General features: G+C 47.0%; 1 protein-coding gene across 1 annotated transcript in view; it reads left to right on the forward strand.

Annotated features, from left to right (window-relative positions):
- Positions 1-26,200, forward strand: part of LOC147101643 (uncharacterized) — a 147,438-nt gene that overhangs the window by 99,640 nt on the left and 21,598 nt on the right. Inside the window, 7 exon segments of the mRNA XM_085965137.1 lie at positions 2,748-2,938; positions 5,300-5,487; positions 14,307-14,431; positions 16,955-17,066; positions 20,691-20,851; positions 24,290-24,426; positions 26,047-26,120. Coding sequence (XP_085821263.1) covers positions 2,748-2,938; positions 5,300-5,487; positions 14,307-14,431; positions 16,955-17,066; positions 20,691-20,851; positions 24,290-24,426; positions 26,047-26,120 — 988 coding nt within the window.

Below are 26,200 nucleotides of genomic sequence, written 5' to 3' on the forward strand. Positions count from 1 at the left end.
GTTCTCCCACCTCCCACCCTCCTTAAACTTCAGCTCATCCAAAACTCGGCTGCCCCGTGTCCGAACTCGCACCAAGTCCCGTTCACACCGTCGCCCCTGTGTTCACTGACCTACATTGGCTTCCGGTCTGGCAATATCACAATTTCAAAATTCGCATCCCTGTTTTCAAATCCCTCCATGGCCTTGCCCCTCCCTATCTCTGTAACCTCTTCCAGCCCTACAACCCTTCACGATCTCTGCGCTCCTCCAATTCTGGCCTCTTGAGCATCCCCGATTTGAATCGCTCCACCATTGGCGGCCGTGCCTTCAACTGCCCGGACCCCGAGCTCCGGAATCCCCTCCCTAAACCTCTCCGCCTCTCTTTCCTCCTTTTAAGACGCTCCTTAAAACCTACCTCTTGCACCAAGCTTTTGGTCACCTGCCCTAATATCTCCTTACAAAAGCAAAATACTGCGGATGCTGGAAATCTGAAATAAAAAACAGAAAATGCTGGAAATACTCAGCAGGTCAGGCAGCATCTGTGGAGAGAGAGAAACAGAGTTAACGTTTCAGGTCGATGACCCTTCATTAGAACTGGAAAAAGCTGGAGATGGAACAGGTTTTTAAGCAAGTGCAGGGGCAGGGAGAGGGGGTAGGGGAGGAAAGAACCAAAGGGAAGGTCTGTGATAGGCTGGAAGGCAGGAGAGATTAAAAGACAAAAGGGATGATGGTGCGAGGCAAAAGGAGATGGAATGGGACAATATCTCCTTATATGGCTTGGTGTCAATTTGTGTTTGATAATCGCTCCTGTGAAGCGCTTTGGGACGTTTTACTACATTATAGGCGCTATGTAAATGCAAGTTGCTGTTGTTGAGACTCGAGAGTAATGTGAATCTTAAACACATTTACGAAGCTCCTCCTAATGGGTCCAAGGTAAATGAATCGAGTGCTGCTGTAATGATCCTCCGGTCCAAGAAGCTGCCAAATTTGAACCCTGTGATGAGTCACCTGATCTCGGCTGAGTTGCTGATTGAGGTGCTACAACTGACCTCGATGTCCCCTGGCCCGAAAGAGGAATATAAAATCAGCTAAGATTCATGATCCCAATCACCCCAGTGATACCCCACACCCCTCTCCACACACACACACACACACACACACACACACACACACACACACACACACACACACACACACACACACACTTACTTGCAGGGTCTTGGTGAGACCACACCTTGAGTATTGTGTGCAGTTTTGGTCGCCTTATCTGAGGAAGGATGTTCTTGCCATGGAAGGAGGGCAGCGAAGATTCACCAGGCTGATACCTGGGCTTATACTCGCTGGCGTTTAGAAGAATGAGAGGGGATCTCATTGAAACTTATAAAATTCTAACAGGACTAGACAGACTAGATGCAGGGGAGTCCAGAACCAGGGGTCACAGTCTAAGGATAAGGGGTAAGCCATTTAGGACAGAGATGAGGAGGAATTTCTTCACCCAGAGAGTGGTGAACCTGTGGAATTCTCTACCACAGAAGGCAGTTGAGGCCAATTCATTAAATATATTCAAGAAGGAGTTAGATATATTTCTTGGGGCTAAAGGGATCAAGGGATATGGGGAGAAGGCAGCAACAGGGTACTGAACTTGGATGATCAGCCATGATCTCATTGAATGGCGGAGCAGGCTCGAGGGGCCGAATGGACTACTCCTGCTCCTATCTTCTATGTTTCTATGTTTATTGGAGGCAGTTCAGAGACGATTCACTCGGTTGATTCCCAAGATGAGTGGATTGACTTATGAGGAAAGGTTGAGCAGGCTGGGCCTATACTCATTGGAATTTAGAAGAATGAGAGGTGATCTTATTGAAACATATAAGATACTGAGGGGGCTCGACAAGATAGATGCAGAGAGGATGTTTCCCCTCGTGGGGAAATCTAGAACTCGGGGGCATAGTTTCAGAATAAAAGGTCGCCCTTTTAGAACTGAGATGAGGAGGAATTTCTTCTCTCAGAGGGTCGTAAATCTGTGGAATTCTCTTCCCAAGAGAGCCCTAGAGGCTGAGTCATTAACTACATTTAAAGTGGAGATAGACAGATTTTTACAAGATAAAAGGGAGTGAAGGGTTATGGGGAGCGGGCGGGGAAGTGGCTTTGAGCCCAAGATCAGCCATGATCTTATTGAACGGCGGAGCAGGCTCGAGGAGGCCAAGTGGCCTATTCCTGCTCCTATTTCTTATGTTCTTATGTAAGAGACGCTGGCTGAGGATAGGATTAGGTTTGGCCGTGATGGATTCCGCAGTCGAATAGCTCAGCCGAGGACAGGATTAGGTGATGGTTCCTGCAGTCAAATCGCGCGCCGACACTGCCTGTCTCGGTTTGCACAGGAAGAATGGCTGCTCGGTTGAGGGCCCGGAGGGTGATCAAGGGCTGTGGAACTCTGTCCCAGCACGAGTCAACACCTTCAGGAGAAGCAGGGTGGAGGGAGAACGTTCTGGGGGAGGGGGCGAAAAATGCAACAAAATCCATTGTAAGAAGCATTTTCTACGTCTAGAGGGTGTAAAAATATAAATAAAACTGTGACGCACGTAGTATGTTTCAAATGATGGAAAATAACCAGAATTTTGTACCATTCACTTGTTCCAGGAGTAGGGATTACAGGGAATTCCCTCTCTTTTCCCCCCCCCCCCCCCCCCCCCCCCCCGTGCACTGAGTTGGTGGCTGGTTACCCTGGGCCATTTCTACTTCCCTTGTTTTTTTGTCTCTGTGTTTAGGTTTCAGGAACGAAGGACACCTTGCCAGATGCGACAGCTGTCAATCAGTCCGGACGCTCGGCCAGTCTGGACCCTGGCCCCAGGCCCCCTGAGCGAGACGTGTGGAGCTGTTCTCCTCTGTCGGGCTCCGAGAGCGAAGGCAGGGTCGCCATGGAGCAGCTGAAGAAGCTGCACAGTTGGCTGGATGAAAGGTGAGCCGTGCGGTCATCAGGCGGGTGTTGGATCCACCCAAGGATGGCAGAAATGAGCGGGACGTAGGATAGAAATGATTCGGACCCTTGCACAGGAACTTGGGAACGGGAGTCGGCCATTCAGCCCTCGAGCCTGTTCCACCATTCAATGAGAGCATGGCTGTAATTTCCTACACAGTGACTACACTTCAAATGTACTTCAATGGTTGTAAAGCGCTTTGGGACGTCCTGAGGTCGTGAAATGCAAGTCTTTGTTTCTGATCTGTATCTTAACTCCATCCACCTGCCTTGGCTCCATATCCCTTAATACTCTTGGCTAGCAAAAATCTATCGCTCTCAGATTTAAAATGATTAATTGAGCTAGCATCTACTTTTTGTGGGAGAGAGTTCCACACTTCCACCACCCTTTGAGTGAAGAAGTGTTTCCTAACTTATCTCCTGAATGACCGGGCTCTGATTTTAAGGTTATGTCCCCTTGTCCTCGACTCCCCCACCAGCAGAAAAATGTTTCTCTCCATCTACCCCATCAATTCCTTTCAAAATCCTAAAAAACTCAATCAAATCACCCCTTAACCTTCTATATTCCAGGGAATACAAGCCTAGTTTAAGTAATCTCCTCATAATCTAACCCTTGGAGCGCTGGTAACAGTCTGGGGAATCTGTGCTGCACTCCTTCCAAGGCCAGTGATGTAAAAAGACTATTGAGCGCTTGGTTTGAGTATAAAACAAGGCTTTAATCAACTGTTTCACAACCATGAGATTCTAGTTACATCACTAGTTCCTGGTTACAAAAACGTCCTGAGCAAGCTGGGCCCACGCCCGAGTATTTATACTCCTTGGACGGCGCCACCAGCTGGCCACCCGGTGTTACTTCATGAGTCAATTCTTCATGAATGATAAAATTCATGACAGCCAGTATATCCTTTCTCGGGTGCGGTGCCCAGAACTGCCCACAGTATTCCAGATGTGGTCTAACCAGGGAGCACGACATTGAAATTCGTTGATGATGCAAAGGTCGAGGGTTTGGCAAACTGTGACGACAACTGTAAAAGACGTCAGTCAGAGCTAGGTCATTCAGGAGGAAGATCAGGAAGCACTTTTACACTCAAAGTGTAACAGGCACTTGGAACTCTCTGCCCCTAGAAGGCTGTGGATGCTGGAGGTCAATTGAAATTCTCAAGACTAAGATCAGTAGATTTTTGTTGGATCAGGGTATCAAGGGGTTACGGAGCAAAAGGCGAGTAAATGGATTTGCGGTGCAGATCAGCCACGATCTAATAGAATGACGGAACAGGCTTGAGGGGCTGAATCTGCTGCTGAAACCCTCATCCATGCCTTTGTTACCTCTAGACTTGACTATTCCAACGCACTCCTGGCTGGCCTCCCACATTCCACCCTACGTAAACTTGAGGTCATCCAAAACTCGGCTGCCCGTGTCCTAACTCGCACCAAGTTCTATTCACCCATCACCCCTGTGCTCGCTGACCTACATTGGCTCCCGGTTAAGCAACGCCTCGATTTCAAAATTCTCATCCTTGTTTTCAAATCCCTCCTTGGCCTCGCCTCTCCCTATCTCTGTAATCTCCTTCAGCCCCACAACCGCCCTCCGAGATATCTGCGCTCCGCTAATTCTGCCTTCTTGAGCATCCCTGATTATAATCGCTCAACCACTGGTGGCCGTGCCTTCAGCTGCCTAGGCCCTAAGCTCTGGAATTCCCTGCCTAAACCTCTCCGCCTCTCTACCTCTCTTTCCTCCTTTAAGACGTTCCTTAAAACCTACCCCTTTAACTAAGCTTTTGGTCACCTGCCCTAATTTCTCCTTATGTGGATCGGTGTCAAATTTCTTGTCTTATACGACTCCTGTGCAGCGCCTTGGGACGTTTTACTATGTTAAAGGCGCTATGTAAATACAAGTTGTTGTTGTTGTTGAATGGCCTCCTCCTGTTCCTAATGATCTATTTTTTTAGTCCTTAAATTTGCAGTACCACATTAGAGTTTACTCTTCTTTCCCCAGCGGGGGCTGAAGGCGGCGTTTGCCCCTTTTGGAATTTTGCCCGACTGCAGGCTGCCATTTTAAGCTGCCGTCGGTGACAGGGCGGCATGTAAGATTGTCGAAAAGCAGGCATCCCCCTCCCTGTCTGGGCAGGGGGATGGAGCCTCTCGGAAGCCAAGGACAGAGTGTTTTTCACCGAAGCCTGGGAGCAGATTGCTTGGGTGCCCCTCTCCAGCTGGGGAAGGAGGTGCGGGAAGGGGCAATGGCACGTTATCGGTGTGCGACCGGTCCCAGTGACATTATGTCGCAGCTCTGTGGATTCCTGTGTGACTGAGGGTGGGGAGGGGGCCTTTTTTTGCATTTAGTAGGTTCCTGACTAAGAAAGAGAAGGAGCTGACCCGATGCCGGAGGCAAGCTGAGGACTTACTGGAGTGGAAGCAACGCTTGGATGCGGAGGAGTTGGCTGTCCATAGGATTGAGACGGAGGCCGTTGCTGCCTGGAGCCCGCAGAGCCAGGAGCAAGTTCCAGGCACGAGGAATCCTTTAACAGAGACAGGTACGATTCGGCAGAAATAATTGGTCTCGTTCTTCATTTGTTCTCTTGCGCGCGCGGTCTTTCCCTTCTGCGCCCCGCACAGCACGTGAGGCCTCTCGCCATCTTCCCAGCCTCTGCCTCTGCTGCAGTTCTGTGACTGGCCTCTAGGAGGTGTGTGAGCGCTGCCTATCATCCTCTGGCATAACAACAGAAAACGCTGGAAACACTCAGCAAGTCGGCAGCACCCGAGCTCCCGGTGGCCTGTCACTTTAATTCACCGCCCCATTCCCACTCAGACCTCACCGTCCTCGGCCTCTTGCATTGTTCCACGGAAGCTCAGTGTAAGCTCGAGGAACAGCACCTCATCTTTCGATTAGGCACTTTACAGCCCTCTGGACTCAACATAGAGTTCAACAATTTCAGATCATAACCTCGGCCCCTATCATATACAGTATATATATATTTTCCCTTTTTTTAATCCACAATTTCGTGTGGGCTTTTTTTCTTCCCTCCCACATGGCAGCTGTCCATCATTCTGCCAGCGCCATTCACACCATCTAGAGCCATCCTTTGTTCCTTGAATATCTCTGAATGTCTCTCAATCTCTCCTGCTTTCTATCCTATCTCTGACCTTCCCTTTTGTTCTTTCATCCCCTCCCCCTTTTCCCAGCCCCCATTTGCTTTAAAATCTATCCCTCTTCCTGCTTCTTTTCCAGTTCTGACGAAGGGTCTTCGACCTGAAACGTTAACTCTGTTTCTCTCTCCACGGATGCTGCCTGGCCTGCTGAGTTTATCCAGCGTTTTCTGCTGTTATTTCGGATTTCCAGCATCAAATCAAATCAAATCAAATCAACTTTTATTGTCATTGTTAGTGCACAAGTGCAGTACAACGAAATGTAGGCTTGCGGCTCCCGAGAGTATACATTTGGATTAAGACATTTAAACATTCAACATACATTTGGCTTGTAGTATATTAACATAAATATAACCATAATAAAGTGCATTGGCAGATGTGCAGGCTTTAGAATTTATTTGTGGAGTTCAGTAGGATGACAGCCCTGGGAAAGAAGCTGTTCCTAAATCTGGTCGTACAGGTGCGAATGCATCTGTAGCGTCTCCCAGATGGCAGGAGGGCGAACAGACTGTGGCTGGGGTGGGTAGGGTCTTTGATGATGGACCGTGACCTCCGTAGACAGCGTTTCTGGTATATGTGCTCTATGGTCGGTAGCCGGGTGCCGGTAATGCGTTGGGCAGTTTTGACTACCCGCTGCAGGGCTTTCCGGTCGTAGTAGCTACAGCTGCCATACCATACTGTGATACAGTTTGTCAGGATGCTCTCTATAGTGCAGCGGTAAAAGTTAAGAGAGGATCAGGGGTGACAGGTTACATCCCTTCAGCCTCCTTAGGAAATATAGGCGCTGCTGGGCCTTCTTCACCAGAGAGGAGGTGTTGAGGGACCAGGAGAGGTCTTCTGTGATGTGGACTCCGAGGAACTTAAAGCTGTCCACCCTTTCCACCACAGCCCCATTGATGTGGATGGGGGTGTGACTTCCGCCTTTGGACTTCCTGAAGTCCACAATGATTTCTTTGGTTTTCTTGATGTTAAGGGCCAGGTTGTTATCGGCGCACCACTTCACGAGATGCTGGACCTCCTCCCTGTAGGCTGACTCATCGTTGTTGGTGATCTGGCCTACTACCGTGGTGTCATCCGCAAACTTGATGATGGTGTTGGAACCCTTAACAGCCACACAGTCGTGGGTGAAGAGGGAGTAGAGGAGGGGGCTCAGCACACATCCCTGTGGGGCCCCCGTGTTCAGGGTCAGGGGGAAGAAAATCCGCAGTATTTTACTATCGTATCATCCTCTGGCCTCCAATTCTCTCTCCTTCCACACAAAAAAGGTGCCTGCTCTTCGCTCTCCCCCCATCTCATCCCCACCCACGGACCAGTTGGAGCTCAAAGGGTAGGGAATCACCATCAAACCCCTGTCCTACTCTGTGACTTGAAGTGATGATTAAATGCGAGAGTTTAGCTGTGTTATTTTTTAGAATCGGATATAACCACATACTACAACAGCAACTTGCATTTATATAGCGCCTTGAATGTAGTAGAATGTCCCAAGGCGCTTCACATTGGAGCGATTACCAAACAGAATTTGACACCGAGCCACATAAGGAGATATTAGGAGACGTGACGTAAAGCTTGGTCAAAGAGGTAGGTTTTAGGGAGCGTCTTAAAGGAGGAGAGAGCGAGGCGGAGAGGTTTAGGGAGGGAATTCCAGAGCTTGGGGCCCAGGCAGCTGAAGGAGAATGTGGCACCAAGTGGACTGTTGTCAAAATGCCCAAAATGGAGATTGTTCAATCACAAAATCGATTCAATTTTATTTGATTAAAAGCTTTTTAAAAAAGAATGTTTCCCAGTTGAGTAGATTTTTTGTGTGTGTGTGGTGAGGGGATGGGGGTGGGGAGAGATGTTGCCCGAGGGAGCGCTCGTGTAAAATAAAGTCAAGTGGGAAATGCATTTCTGGACAATTTTACGCAAATTGGCTGCCGCCTTTCCTACATTACAACAGTGACTACACTTCAAAAAGTACTTCATTGGCTGTAAAGCGCTTTGGGACGTCCTGAGGTCGTGAATGGCGCTATAGAAATGCAAATCTTTCTTTATTCTTTCCAGACTGATTCCTGGGATGGGGCGATTCTCCTGGTGGGGGTCTGGAACTCACTGCCTGAAAGGGTGGTAGAGGCAGAAACCCTCATCACATTTTAAAAAGTACTTGGATATGCACTGGAAGTGCCGTAACCTCGAAGGATACGGACCAAGAGCTGGACAGTGGGATTAGGGTGGATGGCTCTTTGTCGGCCGGCATGGACAAGATGGGCTGAATGGCCTCCTTCTGTGCTGTAAATTTTTCTGATTCCTATGAGGAGAGATTGAGTAGACCAGGCCTATATTCCCTAGAGTTTAGAAGAATGAGAGGTGATCTCATTGAAAGGTATAAAATTCTTACAGGGCTTGACAGAGTAGATGCAGGGAGGATGTTCCCCTGGCTGGGGAGTCTAGAACCAGGGGTCACAGTCTCAGGATAAGGGGTTGGCCATTTAGGACTGAGATGAGGAGAAATTTCTTCACTCAGAGGGTGGTGAATCTTTGGAATTCTCTACCCCAGGGGGCTGTGGAGGCTCAGTCATTGAGTATATTCAAGACAGAGATTGACAGATTTTCAGATATGGGGATAGTGCAAGAAGGTGGAGATGAGGTCGAAGATCAGCCATGATCTTATTGAATGGCGGAGCAGGCTCGAACGGCCGAATGACGTACTCCTGCTCCTATTTCTTATGTTCTTATGAGAAGCAGACTGTCCTTCCCCCTCTGGGTTTAGTTCTAACCTGGAATTGGGTGGGGTGAAAGTTGCCTGTCTACAGGCTCTAATAATGCAATCGTACCACACGTAAGGGGTAGTCTACGGGTTCACGCTGGGAGCCGGTGCTGGTTTACAGCATGACCAAGACTCCCGATAATTAACCAGTGGAACCAACCCAAGTGTCACCATTGGCACCTCGCAGGTCTGGTGGGACATCAAGAACCAATCCCCCTGATTGGTGCAGAGCCCACTCCCTCTTCCCTCCATAGCCAGGGAGCCACTGATTGCCTTCCACTGCACCGCGGCTAATGACACCGGCATCCTCGATTTTGTAAAAGAGAGTTGTATTCGTTTATCGCTTAAAGCGTCTTATCTATTCTTTCCAGACTTGCTTGCTGATTAAAGACAGAATAAACCCAAAGCTTCCTGTTTTATATTTTCTGGCTGAGAAACCATGGCCCCGATTTTAAACCCCCCACACAATGGGTGGGAAAGGGTCGTTGGGGCGGGATTAAAATATTGCAATTGTGCAACCCGACCCCAACAAGGCCTTGCTCACTGCCCCCCTCCACCATTAATATCACGGCCCATCTATTTGGTCCCGATTGATTTTGCTTCACAAGGGTGGGGGGAAATACAGCCGGTAAATTAGAAAGCCAGAGTTGGACTTATTGTGAAGTGAGCAAACCCGGACCAATTGTGCCGGTTCGGCTCGGTTCTGGAATTCTTTGCTTATGGATTGGATGCCCCAGGTGTGTCCATCGCTGCCCCGCCGTTCCAGACTGACACTCGCGGATCTCTGAATAAAGGGCAAAATTACCAGCAAATGATGACATCCAGGACAACCCGAGACCACCGAAGCCATGGTACAGGTGTTGTGAGTGATGTGAGAGGGAGGTGGTCTCAATCTGGCCATTAGTGGGGCACAAGTCGACAGGACAAAACTGCCTCTAATGCTTGACGACGCTCTCAGCCTCCCTTAACAAGACAGACTTGCATTTCTATAGCACCTTTCACCACCTCAGGACGTCCCAAGGGGGGTGGGGGGGTGGGTGTGGGGGGGGTGAGTGGGTGGGTGTGTGTGGGGGGGTGTGGGTGTGTGTGGGGGGGTGGGGGGGGGTGGTGGGTGTGTGGGGGGGGGTGGGTGTGTGGGGGGGTGGGTGGGTGGGGGGGTGTAGGGGGGTGTGTGTGTGTGGGGGGGGTGGGTGGATGTGTTGGGGGGGTGAGTGGGTGGTGGTGTGATGGGGGTGTTAGGGTCTATGAGGTGTGTTGAGGTTGGTGAGGTGTGTGGGGTGGGTCTGTTTAGAGGGTTTGTAATGTGAAAATGTTCCATTGTCCAACAGTAATAATTGTGAGGAGTGCTAAAAGGAAGAGGGAAAAGCAATAGTGTGCTGAGAATTAATTAGCACAGCTTTCTGCTCCATTCAATTAGCGTTTTAAGAGGATGAGGGTAACTTATGTTGCTTTTTAATACCCGGCACTTTGTGGCTTCAGTTTGGCATAAATAAATCAGAACTAATTGCTACTGAACCCTCTTTAAGAGGTTTGAGAACTTGCCAATCCCTGCCAGCCATTATGGGTTTAGTGGGCGACAATATCCTTTGGCATGATTTCACATTGTGCATTAGGGGCCTCTTCAATGGCACTTTTCACTGGGATCGTTGGCGTGCTGTTTTTCATTAAGGGAGATTAATTCAGGGGCTCTGTCTGCCCTTTTGGAGTTCTGCGTTTGACACAGATACAGATTAACTGTAAAATAGGAGTAAGAACGAAGGAACAGGAGTAGAAGACACCAGAACTGAGAAGTTGCACCTATCGGGAAAGATTGAACAGGCTGGGGCTCTTTTCTCTAGAAAAGGGAAGACTGAGGCGTGACCTGACAGAGGTCTGTATGAAGGGGTTTGACAGGGTAGCCACAGAGAGAATGTTTCCACTTGCGGGTGAGACCAGAACTAGGGGCCATCAATATAAGATCGTCACCAAGAAATCCAATAGGGAATTCAGGAGAAACTTCTTTACCCAGAGAGTGGTGAGAATGTGGAACTCGCTACCACAGGGAGTGGTTGAGGCGAATAGCAGAGATGCATTCAAGGGGAAGCTAGATAAACACATGAGGGAGAAGGGAATAGAAGGTTATGTTGATAGGGTGAGATGAAGAGGGGTGGGAGGAGGCTTGTGTGGAGCATAAACACCGGCACGGACCAGTTGGGCCGAATGGCCTGTTTCTGTGCTGTAAATACTTTGTAACTTTGTAGTAGTCGGCCGTTCAGCCCCTTGAGCCTGTTCCGCCATTCAATTAGATGGTGGAAGATCTGTACAAAAGCAAAATACTGCGGATGCTGGAAATCTGAAATAAAAAACAGAAAATGCTGGAAATACTCAGCAGGTCAGGCAGCATCTGTGGAGAGAGAAACAGAGTTAACGTTTCAGGTCAATGACCCTTCGTCAGAACTGGTAAAAGTTGGAAATGTAACAGGTTTTTAAGCAAGTGCAGGGGCCGGGAAAGGGGGGAGGGGAGGAAAGAACAAAAGGGAAGGTCTGTGATAGGGTGGAAGGCAGGAGAGATTAAAAGACAAAAGGGATGATGGTGCAAGGCAAAAGGAGATGGTAATGGGACAATTAAGAAACAAAAATTGGGTCTAGAGGAGGTGTAAATGGGAATGGCAGAATGATCGACAGCTGCCATGTGGAAAAAATAGGAGCAGAAGTTATGATCTGAAATTGTTGAACTCGATGTTGAGTCCAGAAGGCTGTAAAGTGCCTAATCGAAAGATGAGGTGCTGTTCCTCGAGCTAATGTTGAGCTTCATTGGAACAGTGTAGGAGACCGAGGACCGAGAGGTCAGAGTGGGAGTGGAGCGGAGAATTAAAGTGACAGGCGACCGGAAGCTCGGGGTCACCTTTACGGACTGAACGAAGGTGTTCCGCAAAGCGGTCGTCCAATCTGCATTTGGTCTCCCCAATGTAGAGGAGACCGCATCGTGAGCAGTGAATACAGTATACTAAATTGCAAGAAGTACAAGTAAATGGCTGTTTCACCAGGACACTTCAGTGACATATTTAAATCGAGCTCCCATCGTACAGTCAGGAATAAGGAACGGATAGTTGGATGATATAAGATTTACATTTCTATAGCGCCTTTCACAACCTCCGTGCGGCACTCCCTCAGCACTGCACTGGGAGTGTCAGCCTGGATTTAAGTCTCTGGAGTGGGACTATGAACCCACAAACTTCTGACTCGGAAGCCGAGAGCGCCACCCACTGAGCCACGGCTGACACCTCGGAAGTGCTGACACCTCGGAAGTGCTGAGGAGGTGCTGGCGTGAGACCATTTGCCAGTACAAGACACCGCCACCAGAAGAAGTGGGGAGAGAAGTGGGGAGAGGGATGAACAAGTTAAAGCAAAAAATGGGGAATATTTTGAAGGAGCTCCTGCGAGCTGGGTGTTGTCTTATTAAGAGCTGCAAGTTTCAGCCTTGTAAACAATTTGCCCAACTGCCACTTGGCTCCCTGAGGGCGATTTAAAATAATTTGACTTTTAAATACCTTACATGGTTCGTAAAAGACATTTGCAATCCCTGAGGGCAAATGATTTTAGATCCTGTCAAACATTGAAGACAAAGTACAGGCAGATTGTCAGTCCCAGTGGGAAAGGTCAGGTTATAAGTGCCTTCAAATGTCACAATCCATTTCTTGCACGCTATCTGCCTGAAGAAGGGAACTTAGCAGCGAGGCTGATGGAAGGGGCTGAGATGTGATCTCCTGTAGGTGTTCTTACTTACACAGAATTACATCGATTTACATCGAGTCTACAGCACAGAAACAGGCCATTCGGACCAGCTGGTCCGTGCCGGTGTTTATGCTCCACATGAGCCTCCTCCCACCCTCTTCATCTCACCCCATCAACATATTCTTCTATTCCTTTCTCCCTCATGTGCTTATCTAGCTTCCCCTTAAATGCATCTATGCTATTCACCTCAACCACTCCCTGTGGTAGCGAGTTCCACATTCTTGCCACTTTTCTCTTAAAGAAGTTTCTCCTGAATTCCCTATTGGATTTGTTGGTGACTCATGTTTATACTTCTGACCCTTAGTCTCGGTCTCCCCCACAAAGAGAAACACCGTCTCTGCGCCTACCTTATCAAACCCTTTCATAATTTTAAAGACCTCTATCAGGTCGCCCCACAGTCTTCTCTTTTCTAGAGAAAAGAGCCCCAGCCTCTTCAGCCTTACCTGATAAATATATCCTCCCAGTTCTGGTATCATCCTGTGAATCTCTTTTGCACCTTCTCCGGTGCCTATGTCTTTTTAATATTATGGAGACCAGAACTGTGCACAGTACTCCGAGTGTGGTCAAACCAAGGTTCGATCGAGGTTTAACACAACTTCTCTACTTTTCAATTCTAGCAATGAACCCCGGTGCTTGGTTTGCTAGTTTTATGGCCTTGTTAACCTGCGTCGCTACTTTTAACGATTTGTGGATCTGTACCCCGAGATCCCTTTTGCCCCTCGAGATCCCTTTTGCCCCTCTACCCCACTTAGGCTCTTATTATCCATAAGAAAAGAAACAGGAGCAGGAGTCGGCCATTCGGCCCCTCGAGCCTGCTCCGCCATTCAATAAGATCATGGCTGATCCAATCTTGGCCTCAACACCACTTCCCGCACTCCAAGCAGCATGGCACCTTCTTATTCTTCCTACCAAAATATAACGCCTCACACTTGTCTAGACTGAAATTCATTTGCCATTTACAAGTACTTGGGGCCAGTAGTGCACGTACTGCCGTGCTGCCATCAGCTGTACCAGGAAATATCCAAGTGTCAGCTGTGGCTCATTGGGCAGCACTCTCTCGTCCCTGAACCAGAAGGTCACAGGTTTGAGTCTCACTCCAGAGACTTGAGTACATAATCCAGGATGACACTCCAGTGCAGTAACTGAGGGCGGTGCCATCTTTCGGGATGAGGAGTTGAACCGAGGCCCCGTCTTGCCCTCTCAGGTGGGCGTAAAAGATCCCACGGCCACTATTTCAAAGAAGAGCAGGGGAGTTCTCCCCGGTGTCCTGGCCACCATTTATCCCCTCAACCAACATCACTAAAAACAGATGATTGGATCATTATCACATTGCTGTTTGTGGGAGCTTGCTGTGTGCAAATTGGTTGCCATGTTTCCTACATTACAACAGTGGCTACATTTCAAAAAATACTTCATTGGCTGTAAAGCGCTTTGAGACGTCCTGAGGTTATGAAAGGCGCTGTAGAAATGCAAGTTCTTTCTTGACTTTCCGTAGATGGTGAGGATCCGTGTGTGATTTCTCTCTTTTGCTAACCCAGGGGTGCTAGAGCCATTGGTGGTGCTTTAACCAGAGCCCTGCCCGAGATCAACTAACTCAGCACAGACTGGCAATCGACCCTGTGATCATCTCGATCTGTGTGTATATGTGACCTAAGGTATTATCTCCCATCTGTGCTCTTCCCAAATTAGATAACTGGAACGATGAGGAACGCTCACACTCGGGCGAATCAAACCAACCTCTTGGGACTGACGAAGTGGTGACCTCGGCTGCAGATGTCCCTTTGGCTGAGCAGAGTCGTGGGCAATGGAATGTGGTAGGTACGATGGGAACTGGTGGTTTATATAATAGTCTTCAATATAGAAGGTTGTTCTCAGGGCGGAGGAATGGTAGCATAGTGGTTATGTTACTGGACTAGTAACCCAGAGGCCTGGTCTAATGATTCAGGTGGCAGATGAGTTCAAATCCCATCACAGCACCTGAGGAATTTAAATTCAAGTAATATAAATCCGGAATAAAAAGCTAGTATCTCAATTGTGGTAATGTCCTTTGGGAAAGCTGCTGTCCTTACCCAGCCTATAGGTCCTAACTGTTCTCTGTAAATGGCCTAGCAAGCCACTCAGTTGTATTCATAGAAGGGCAATTAGGGATGGGCAATAAATGCAGGCCTTGCTGACATCCACATCCAATGAATGGAAAAAAAAAGGGGTCAGTTAGTGAACCATTCAGCCTAAGGTAAACATTCAGTCCATACTGAGGTTGCTGATCTCATCCAATGTGACAACAAGGAAGACTGAGGAAAGGGGGAAAAAGAATATCGTCTTGGGTTGCTGACCTGCTGGAAAGTGCATGTGTGACTGTTGGGTGAGGACAGGGCCAATTTTGTTTGTTTAATTCTCCCCACCACCCTTGGCCATACACCCTTGCTGATGCTCACTGTCCAGGTTGGCACATGTGGGTATCAGAGGACAGGCACTGTCCATAGAACTATAACCCAGCAGGAGTCCGAAAATTCAAGAGAAGACGAATGAAAGTGAAGGGGGGGGGGGGGAAGAGATAAATCAAGTGATTAACGGGCAGTAATTTTATCAGATAATTTCATAAACTGTGAATCAGAGTTCGAGTAAACACTCAGCTACATTTGTTGAAAGGATTTCTTGATGTAGATTAAAAGAGAATCTGTTAATGTACAATATATTAATCATGTTTTACACAGGGTAAATAAAACACTAATCAAACTCAATAAAATAAATATGTGATAGTGAAATGTGCAGAGTTCCATTAATAATCAAGCTCTCACTGTGCACAGTCTGTGTATCTAATTCAAACCAATTTGCCAAGAGGTACTATGAATGTATCAGGATTTCTACAAACTTCAGAAATGGACAATGTACAAATTTTTGGACCACAGCACACTTAATCATTCCTCAAACAACTGAGTTGAAAGCAAAACAACAGAAAGCGCTTATCAAAAACAAATATTTTACTCAAAGGTAATTAGACTAAATGGTGCAGCTGCCTTTGGTTAACATTTACTTTTGGGTTAACTTGACTAAGTGTACTCAGCATTAAAACTCGGTGATCGGGAATGCTGCGTGCTAAGATTCCACACAATAAGGGAGAATGGGAAGTGATTTGGCCCATTAGAATTCTATAAAAGTGTGACTGAACGGAAAGAGGTTAGAATTCCTTACGATGGGAAAGAATGGGACGAGGTTGGTTCATTCGGATTCTATACAGTCGGAGTCAATAGAAAAGGATCTGTTGGAATTCTGTACAACACAACAGCAGTCCATTGGGATCTTGTACAATGGGAGTTACTGGAAAGGGTTTGATTTGTTGGAATTATAGCCTTGGATGAGGTGCGTGTAGATTTCCTACATTACAACAGTGACTACACTTCGAAAAGTACTTCATTGGCTGTAAAGCACTTTGAGACGTCCGGTGGCCGTGAAAGGCGCTATAGAAATGCAAGTCTTTCTTTTCTTTTTAGGGGGTGATGTGGATTAAAGAGCTTGTAAATTTGATACTGTTTAGTCAAGACATTTATGATCTTGTTTATTTAAAAGTATGTTAGGTCAAGGATTAACATTAACATTATTGCTGAAATTTGAACATGTGGGCTACGGGGGCTTTTTAGTTTTGTGGCAAACAAAAGTAGATTTAAGTAAATATATCTACATACGTAATAAAAGTCTTGCACCTCGCGTACCCATGACACCTGAAATGGTCACATTTAAAGGTGTCGTAAATGCAAAATGTGTACCCGATTGGGTAACATATCGTAACAAATCGCAACTGAACTATATTTTAGAGAAAAAAATAGAAAGCCCATCATTTTGTGTTGGTTTCTGCTGAGGTTGATAACCTGGCTGCTCGCTAAGGGATTTACAAGCATTTGCCAATGTAGAGAAACTTCTCCAAGCCTCTAATTAACCTCAGGATGGGCCCATTTACAACGGAAAGAAATAAAAAAGACTTGCATTTATATAGCGCCTTTCACGACCACTGGATGTCTCAAAGCGCTTTACAGCCAATGAAGTACTTTTTTGGACTGTCGTCACTGTTGTAATGTAGGAAGGAGTAACTGAGCAGTCTTACAGGGACAAGACAAATTAATGGCAGCTCCAATCTCCGCAGCTACCCAACACACCCTTACACCAGAGCCCAGACTGCCCAGGAGCAACACAACAGAAGACGACTGAGGATTAATGATGTCAGGCCACTTGTGGTTCGAGTACCACACCGGCCAACTAATCTCAGCCTGTAGAATTCAATTTTATGTTCCATAGCTTGTGGTTAAAATGAAACCTTTTATATTTGGGTTTCCCCATTATAGAAACCTTCCGCTGGAAGCTTGGCGCAGGTGTCTACAATTGTTCTGGAACCTTCTGAAAAGTCAGCAATGGAGTTGGCTGAGATTCAAGCAGACAACGGTTTACCTATCACTGGTAAGAAGGGAAAATAATCTTTCTCATTCCAATTAACTTTTTTCTTTCCAAAGATCTCTTCTCTTGACCTGCTATCCTTTCGCCCAGTTCTCCTGGAAGTGTTTGGCTCCTTGCTGGGGTACGGTACCACGGACGCCAGTCGCCCTGTGGTACCTTGGCTAAGGCCATCCTTTGCGTGCATGCCCAGGCCGTGAATATCAGCAAGCTCTTCAAACGCGAGGGCACGGACGCAGAGTCTGACCATCTTTGATGTAAAAATACTACTGAGCACTTGGTTTGAGTATAAAACAAGGCTTTAATCAACTGTTTCACAACCATGAGATTCTAGTTACATCACTAGTTCCTGGTTACAGAAACATCCTGAGCAAGCTGGGCCCACGCCCGAGTATTGATACTCCTTGGACGGCGCCACCAGCTGACCGCTTACTGTTACTTCATGAGTCATGATAAGATTCATGACAATCTTCTCCGATGCTCCCACACACGCAAAAGCTGCTGGATACTGAAATAATTTCCTCTTAAAGAGCAAGAAGTCTCAGGGAGGGAAGGAAAGGCTTTGAGAAAAGGTCGGACAGAACTGGATGTGCCCAGACGTACTGTAGTCTGGCCCAGTTAGAATCCGTCGCTTTCCATTTTGTACTAGGGGTGCCAGAGTGACATCACTTCAGCCGTGGCTCAGGAGCACTCTCGCCTCGGAGTCAGAACATCATGGGTTCAAATCCCACGCTGTCTTTCGGATGAGACGTTAAACTGAGGTCCCGGCTGCCCTCTCGGGTGGGTGTAAAAGATCCCACAGCACTAGTTTGAAGAAGAGCAGAGGAGTTCTCCCAGAGTCCTGACCAATATTTATCGCTCAATCAGCACCTAAAACAGATTATCTGGTCATTATATCGCAGTTTGTGGGATCTTGCTGTGCACAAATTGGCTGCTGCATTTCCTACATTGCAACAGTGACTACACCTCAAAGGTACTTCATCGGCTGTAAGATGCTTTGGGATGTCCTGAGGCCGTGAAAGGCGCTATATAAATAAAAGTTTTAGAAGTTACATTTCTTTAATTTCTTCATTTCCCCCCCAAAGTGTTCTCAAGTTTGTATCTTTCCAGGCTGAGAGGATTGGGCCCCAGACCTCTGCTAATGTTGCTTTATCCCCAGTCACTGTAGCCCACAGGTGGCCTTCTAATTCTTCCTTGTTGCAGGGAAGAATTATGGAATCTCCAAGGCATTTCTGTCTGGTGAGGGGGCCAAGATTGAAAATTCACTGCATGAAGACTGGTGGGGACAAACCTACCTGCTGCTACTCTGTGGCCTGATGTTAATGTTCAGGAGGACTGCACCATCCCTGTAAACTTTAAATACTATGTGGAGCACTCGCTGAGGGGACTGAAGTGGAATTGGGAACATAGGAACAGGAGGAGGCCATTCAGCCCCTCGAGCCTGTTCCACCGTTCAGTGAGATCATGGCTGATCTGTATCTTAACTCCCATCAACTTGCCTTGGTTCTGTAACCCTTAATACCCTTGCCTAACAAAAATCTATCTCAGTTTTGAAATTTGAAATTGACCCCCAGCCTCAGCAGCTTTTTGGGGGAGAGAGTTCCAGATTTCCACCACCCTTTGTCTGAAGAAGCCTGCCCCAGAGGGCTGTGGAGGCTGAGTCTTTGAGTATATTCAAGGCTGAGATCGATAGATTTTTGGACTCTAGGGGAATCAAGGGATATGGTGATCGGGCGGGAAAGTGGAGTTGACGTCGAAGATCGGCCATGATCTTATTGAATGGCGGAGCAGGATCAAGGGGCCGAATGGCCAACTCCTGCTCCTAATTCTTATGTAAGTGCTTCCTGACATCACCCCTGAATGGCCTGGCTCTAATTTTAAGGTTCTGCCCTTTTGTTCTGGACTCCCCCCACCAGAGGAAATAGTTTCTCTCTATCTACCCGATCAAATCTTTTAATAGAAACATAGAAACATAGGAGCAGGAGTCGGCCATTCGGCCCTTCGAGCCTGCTCCGCCATTCAATATGATCATGGCTGATCCTCTATCTCAATACCATATTCCCGCTCTCTCCCCATACCCCTCGATGCCTTTTGTGTCTAGAAATCTATCTATCTCCTCCTTAAATATATTCAGCGACTTGGCCTCCACAGCCTTCTGTGGTAGAGAATTCCACAGGTTCACCACCCTCTGAGTGAAGAAATTTCTCCTCATCTCAGTCCTAAATGTCCTACCCCATATCCTGAGACTGTGACCCCTCGTTCTCGACCCCCCAGCCAGGGGAAACATCCTCCCTGCATCCAGTCTGTCTAGCCCTGTCAGAATTTCAATGAAATGCCCTCTCATTCTTTTCAAAGAATATGAATGAAAAACAACTATTTTTTAAAGTCCCTATGATTTTTGTCCAGGGTTTGCTCCCAGCAGTGTCCAGTTAATCATCTTAAACACCTCAATTAGATCGCCCTTTAATCTTCTACACTGAAGGGAATACAAGCCCAGTCTATGCAACCTGTCCTCATAATTTAACCCTTTTAGACTTGGTAACAGATATAGGGTGAAGGACCAACACACCCGATCTACTCTATCATTGGTGGTGTGTTTGGTCCAACCATTGACAATACATATCCTGAACGATGAGTCCCTGTCACCGTTCACTTTGGGCACTGGGAGAACACTCTGCTTTCCTTTGAACTTTCACCTGATCCACCAGAGCAGGCACAAGCACTTTCGTTTAACATCTTGTCCGAAAGACAGTACTCCCTCGGTACTGCATTGGAGTGTAGATTATCAGCTCAAAGTCATGGTGCAGGCCGCAATCCCACAACCTCTTGCCCCAGAGGTCAAAATGCTGCCAACTGAGCCAAGTTGGCACAACACAGATTACTGAGCCTGTTACAACAGCAAAATACTGCGGATTCTGGAAATCCGAAATAACAACAGGAAACGCTGGAAAAACTCAGCAGGCCAGGCAGCATCCGTGGAGAGAGAAACAGAGTTAACGTTTCAGGCTGAAACCCTTCTTCAGAACTGGATAAAAGCTTTTTCTCAGTTCTGACGAAGGGTCTTCGATCTGAAACATTAACTCTGTTTCTCTCTCCATGGATGCTGCCTGACCTGCTGAGTATCTCCAGCGTTTCCAGAGTTTTCTGTTGTTACTTACTGTGCCTGTTGTCTTAAAGAGAGGATTTATATTGTGCTAACCATTATCAATCTGCTGATTTTTTTGGGGGGTTGGGGGGGTGGGGTAGCTGTTTTGGTCCTATATCTGGATGTGGTTGCATCTGGTTTTGTGCCGGGTGCCAAGAAAGACGTGTGTTTCAGGTTTGATAACCAACCGATTATCGGCTCCAAAATATATGTAGAAGAATGTTGTTAAAAACCAGGGAATGTAGATATCGCGTTTTAAAATAATGGGCCAGAGGTAAAACGGGCACAGTTGTGTTTTAAAACGATGAACCCCATTGCAACACGCTGACTACAACCTGTGGTGTGCCATGATATGATATGCTGGCCGATGGGTTCAGGCTCATGCTTGCCGGCACGGTGAGTTCTTGCTCCCGGTTCCACACCACTGGGTACAGTAGGGCATTTCATCAGCCAAACGGTGAACTGGTAACTACTTTCCATTCCAGAGACGGTCCCGGGACCAACCATTGGGGAAACCTGCGCCTCGCCACTGAGGCATGAGCTGGCGAACCGTCGGGCAATGATGGGCAACGTGCAGAGTGAGCAGAAGAGGCGGCACAGGGAAAAGTTAAAGAGGGAGGAAGCTGAGCTGTGCAGACAGCTGGAGGTTTGTCATATACATCAGTGGGAACAACATATAACAGGCATGGCCCTTACCGACTGGAAAAAAAAAATGAATTTACATTTTTTTTTATTCGTTCCTGGGATGTGGGCGTCACTGGCAAGGCCTGCATTTATTGCCCATCCCTAGTTGCCCTTGAGAAGGTGGTGGTGAGCCGCCTTCTTGAACTGCTGCAGTCTGTGTGGTGATGGTACTCCCACAGTGCTGTTAGGGAGGGAGTTCCAGGATTTTGACCCAGCGACGATGAAGGAACGGCGATATATTTCCAAGTCAGGATGGTGTGTGACTTGGAGGGGAACTTGCAGGTGGTGGTGTTCTCATGCACCTGCTGCCCTTGTCCTTCTAGGTGGAAGAGGTCACGGGTTTGGGAGGTGCAGCCGAAGAAGCCTTGGCGAGTTGCTGCAGTGCATTGTGTAGATGGTACACACTGCAGCCACGGTATGCCGGTGGTGGAGGGAGTGAATGTTTAAGGTGGTGGATGGCCATCTTAGACTGGGTATTATATAATGAGAAAGGATTAATTAGCAATCTTGTTGTGCGAGGCCCCTTGGGGCAGAGCAATCATAATATGATAGAATTCTTCATTAAGATGGAGAGTGAAGTATTTGACTCAGACTAGGGTCCTGAATATAAATAAAGGAAACTACGATGGTATGAGGCACGAGTTGGGTAGGATGGATTGGGGAACGTTACTTAAAGGGTTGACGGTGGATAGGCAATGGCAAACATTTAAAGATCGCATGGATGAACTACAGAATTTGTTCATCCCTGTTTGGCATAAAAATAAAACAAAAAAGGTGACTCAACCGTGGCTAACAAGGGAAATTAGGGATAGCATAAGATCCAAGGAGAGGACATATAAATTGGCCAGAAAACGCAGCAAACCTGAGGATTGGGAGCAGTTTAGGATTCGGCAAAGGAGGACAAAGGGATTAATTAAGAGGGGGAAAATAGAGTATGAGAGTAAGCTTGCAGGTAACATAAAAACTGACTGTAAAAGCTTCGATAGATATGTGAAGAGAAAAAGATTGGTGAAGTCAAGCGTAGGTCCCTTGCAGTCAGAATCAGGGGAATTTATAATGGGGAACAAAGACATGGCAGACCAATTAAATACATAGTTTGGTTCTGTCTTCACAAAGGAGGACACAAATAACCTCCCAGAGATGTCGGGGAACATAGGGTCTAATGAGAGTGAGGAACTGAATGAAATCAGTATTTGTAGGGAAATGGTGTTAGGGAAATTGACGGGTTTGAAGGCCGATAAATCCCCAGGGCCTGATAATCTACATCCTAGGGTACTTAAGGAAGTGGCCCTAGAAATAGTAGATGCATTGCTGGTCATCTTCCAAAATTCTATAGACTCTGGAACAGTTCCCATGGATTGGAGGGTAGCTAATGTAACCCCACTATTCAAAAAAGGTGTTAGAGAGAAAACGGGGAATCATAGACCAGTAAGCCTGACATCGGTAGTGGGGAAAATGCTAGAGTCCATTATAAAAGATGTAATAGCAGAGCACTTGGAAAACAGTGACAGGATCGGACAAAGTCAACATGGATTTACAAAAGGTAAATCATGCTTGACTGATCTACTGGAATTTTTTGAGGATGTAACTGGTAGAATAGATAAGGGAGAACCAGTGGATGTGGTGTATTTGGACTTTCAGAAGGCTTTCGATAAGGTCCCGCATAAGAGATTAGCGTGTAAAGTTAAAGCACAAGGGATTGGGGGCAAGGTACTAACTTGGATAGAGAACTGGTTGGCAGACAGGAAGCAAAGAGTTGGAATAAACGGGTCTTTTTCCGAGTGGCAGGCAGTGACTAGTGGGGTACCGCAGGGATCGGTGCTAGGACCCCAGCTATTCACAATATATATTAATGATCTAGACGAGGGAACTAGATGTAATATCTCCAAGTTTGCAGACGACACAAAGCTGGGTGGGTGTGTGAGCTGTGAGGAGGATGCTGAGAAACTCCAGTATGATTTGGACAGGTTGGGTGATTTGGCAGATGTAGTATAATGTGGATAAATGCGAGGTTATCCACTTTGGTGGCAAATACAGGAAGGCAGATTATCTGAATGGCAGTAGATTGGGAGAAGGGGAAGTGCAACGAGACCTGGGTGTCCTTGTGCACCAGTCGCTGAAGGTAAGCATGCAGGTGCAGCAGGCAGTTAAGAAGGCAAATGGTATGTTGGCCTTCGTAGCGAGAGGATTCGAGTACAGGAACAAGGATGTCTTGCTGCAGTTGTACAGGGCCTTGGTGAGACCACACCTTGAGTATTGTGTGCAGTTTTGGTCACCTTATCTGAGGAAGGATGTTCTTGCCATGGAGGGAGTGCAGCGAAGATTCACCAGACTGATACCTGGGATGGCAGGAATGACGTATGAGGAGAGATTGGGTCGGTTGGGCTTAAACTCGCTGGAGTTTAGAAGAATGAGAGGGGATCTCATTGAAACTTATGAAATTCTAACAAGACTAGACAGATTAGATGCAGGAAGGATGTTCCCGATGGCGGGGGAGTCCAGAACCAGGGGTCACAGTCTAAAGATAAGGGGTAAGTCATTTAGGACAGAGATGAGGAGGAATTTCTTCACCCAGAGAGTGGTGAACCTGTGGAATTCTCTACCACAGAAGGCAGTTGAGGCCAATTCATTAAATATATTCAAGAAGGAGTTAGATATATTTCTTAAGGCTAAAGGGATCAAGGGATATGGGGAGAAGGCAGGGACAGGGTACTGAGTTTGGATGATCAGCCATGATCTCATTGAATGGCGGAGCAGGCTCGAGGGGCCGAATGGCCTACTCCTGCTCCTATCTTCTATGTTTCTATGATGGGGTGTCAATCAAACGGGCTGCTTTGTCCTGGATGATGTCGAGCTTCTTGAGTGTTGTTGGAGCTGCACTCATCCAGGCAAGTGGAGAGTATTCCATCACACTCCTGACTTGTGCCTTGTCGATGGTGGAAAGGCTTTGGGAAGTTGTCTATATTTATATAGAAGAATGAACTTGCATTTATATAGCACCTTTCTCTTCTTCCAGATGTCTCAAAGCACTTCCCAGCAAATTAATTATTTTTGTTATTCAGACAAATGCAGCAGCATTGCATTAAAAACTGTGAATTATGCAGTAAATTAAATTAAGCAATATAAATACCGCAGGAAATTCAGAAGTTTATGTATTAAAAAAATGACTATCAGATCATTTGAGTTAAGTGACTTTGAATTAACCCTGAATCTGGGAGCAGTTTTAGCTGACATTCCGGAGCCACTTAAGCTTCAGGGTGTTGAAGATTAAAATGCCAGCTGAACGCTGAGCTAGGCAGCCTCTCACTCTGAAGTGATTCTTCTGTCCGTGTTTTGACAATTTGCCCATTGACAATTCGTGACAGTAACATTTTGTCATTTCTGCTGTTTTTTCTTTCAGGCGTACGATGCCTTTATCAGTAAGACACGGGCTGAATTGATTACAGACACTGACTTCGACGAAATTCTAAAGCCACAAATTAAAACCCCTGCTGTAGCCCAGCACAAGCCACGAGTAGTTTTCCCTTGGCCGCAGAGGTACAGAGATTACGGAAAAAACCTTCACCGTTACAAATAGATCATGTCGTCCTTCAAAGTGTGGAGGACATTATTAATTGCTGGATGTGGTTCTTGTCATATTTTGTCTGTCTATGAAATTGAAACCGGACCTGCAAGGAGGGCAAGTGATTGTATTGCATTGAGAAGGAGCATTAACACTGGAGTTGACTGAGCTCACGGTTAACAGTGACGGCAGCAGTTGAGGTCCTGCTATGGCGGGGGGGTGGGAAATTCAGCCGGGGCTCCTACTCCTGACTGCTATCAGTAGACCGCTTGCTGGAAAATGCCCAGGGTGTGGTCATTGGGTCAGGCTCAGCTTTGCTGTCCTGAATGCTGACATTGACTTTTGAGCCTATCATTCATAGAAAGAGGCCATTCGGCCCATCGTGCCCATCATTGCAGGATGCTGGTAATGTCTTGCTAAAACCTTCTGCCTTGATGCATCTCTCTTTCCCCCCCCCCCCTCAAAAGCCTCCTCACTCTGGTCCACGTTCTCCCAGCTCTGGCCTTGCTTCTTGGTCTGCAGCCTCTTCTTGCTCCCAACCTCCCTCTTGCAAGTGCGATCTGAAAATATCACCCCAACCCCCACCCCCCCACCCCACCCCGCCGATTGAATTACAGTGAAAAATCAGCGCAACAGCTTTTTATACAAACTTGAATAAATGCTCCAGAATTGGGCCTTTGAGATTGCTGCCCTTCCCCTTCCCCCCCTTCTACCCCCACCCCCGTGAGGAAGTAAGGCAGTAAGATAAGCACAGCCAAAAATACCTGATCTCCCACCATCCAAAGCCCACTCACGCCCTGAGCTGTTTTGACACTCTGCTCTCCTCCCTTTGCATGCAGTCATTCCAAACAGTGAAACGATGAGCAGCATATATAGGCAGGAGAACAGGAGGAATCAAAAGCAGAAGGAGGAAGATGAGTAAAACCAGAAGAAAAGGAGCAAAGACAAAAATGTAGAGGGAACGTAATAAATCTGAGCAGGAATGGACCATTCGGCCCCTCGAGCCTGTCCCGCCATTCAATAAGATCATGGCTGATCTTCGACCTCAACTCCACTTTCCTGCACTATCCCCATATCCCTTGATTCTATCGCTCTCTGTCTTGAATATACTCAACGACTGAGCATCCACAGCCCTCTGCGGTAGAGAATTCCAAAGATTCACAATCCTCTGAGTGAAGAAATTTCTCCTCCTCTCAGTCCGAAATGGACGACCCCTTATCCTGAGACTGTGCCCCCTAGTTCTAGACTCCCCAGCCAGGGGAAACAATCTCTCAGTATCTACCCTGTCAAGCCCTTTAAGCATTTTATACGTTTACAAAAGAAAAGAGCGAGAGAAGTAAGAAGAATTCAAACAAGTTACCGGCACCGCTCTGAGTGTAAGGCAGCAGTGGTTCCCTCTGACTCCTCACCCGCTCTGCCCATAGCGTAACTGTTTGGATCCCTCCTCTTCCGCTTTATGCTCTCAGTTTAATTTTGTTAAGTTTGTTATTTGTCAGCAAAGCCATCGGAGATAAGCCAGTAATAAAACCTAGCGTGAGCTGGATTTGAAGATGTCTGAGAGCAGTTACTGATGAAAGATTTCCTTTTTAACTTAGGTCTAATATTCTTAAGCATTCAGCAAAACCAAGTGCTGAGATACTTCAGTCACAAGACTTGCCTTCAAAGCGAGGTAGGGAGATACACAATGATTCTTACAATAATTCTTATTTTTAAGGTATTTGCTATTTTTTAATGAAAGTGCAGGTGTTG

The sequence above is a fragment of the Somniosus microcephalus genome, chromosome 23 (genome assembly GCF_052327205.1).
Source record: "Somniosus microcephalus isolate GS21.2 chromosome 23, FLI_Smic_1.0, whole genome shotgun sequence".
In the NCBI taxonomy this organism is placed as follows: domain Eukaryota; kingdom Metazoa; phylum Chordata; class Chondrichthyes; order Squaliformes; family Somniosidae; genus Somniosus; species Somniosus microcephalus.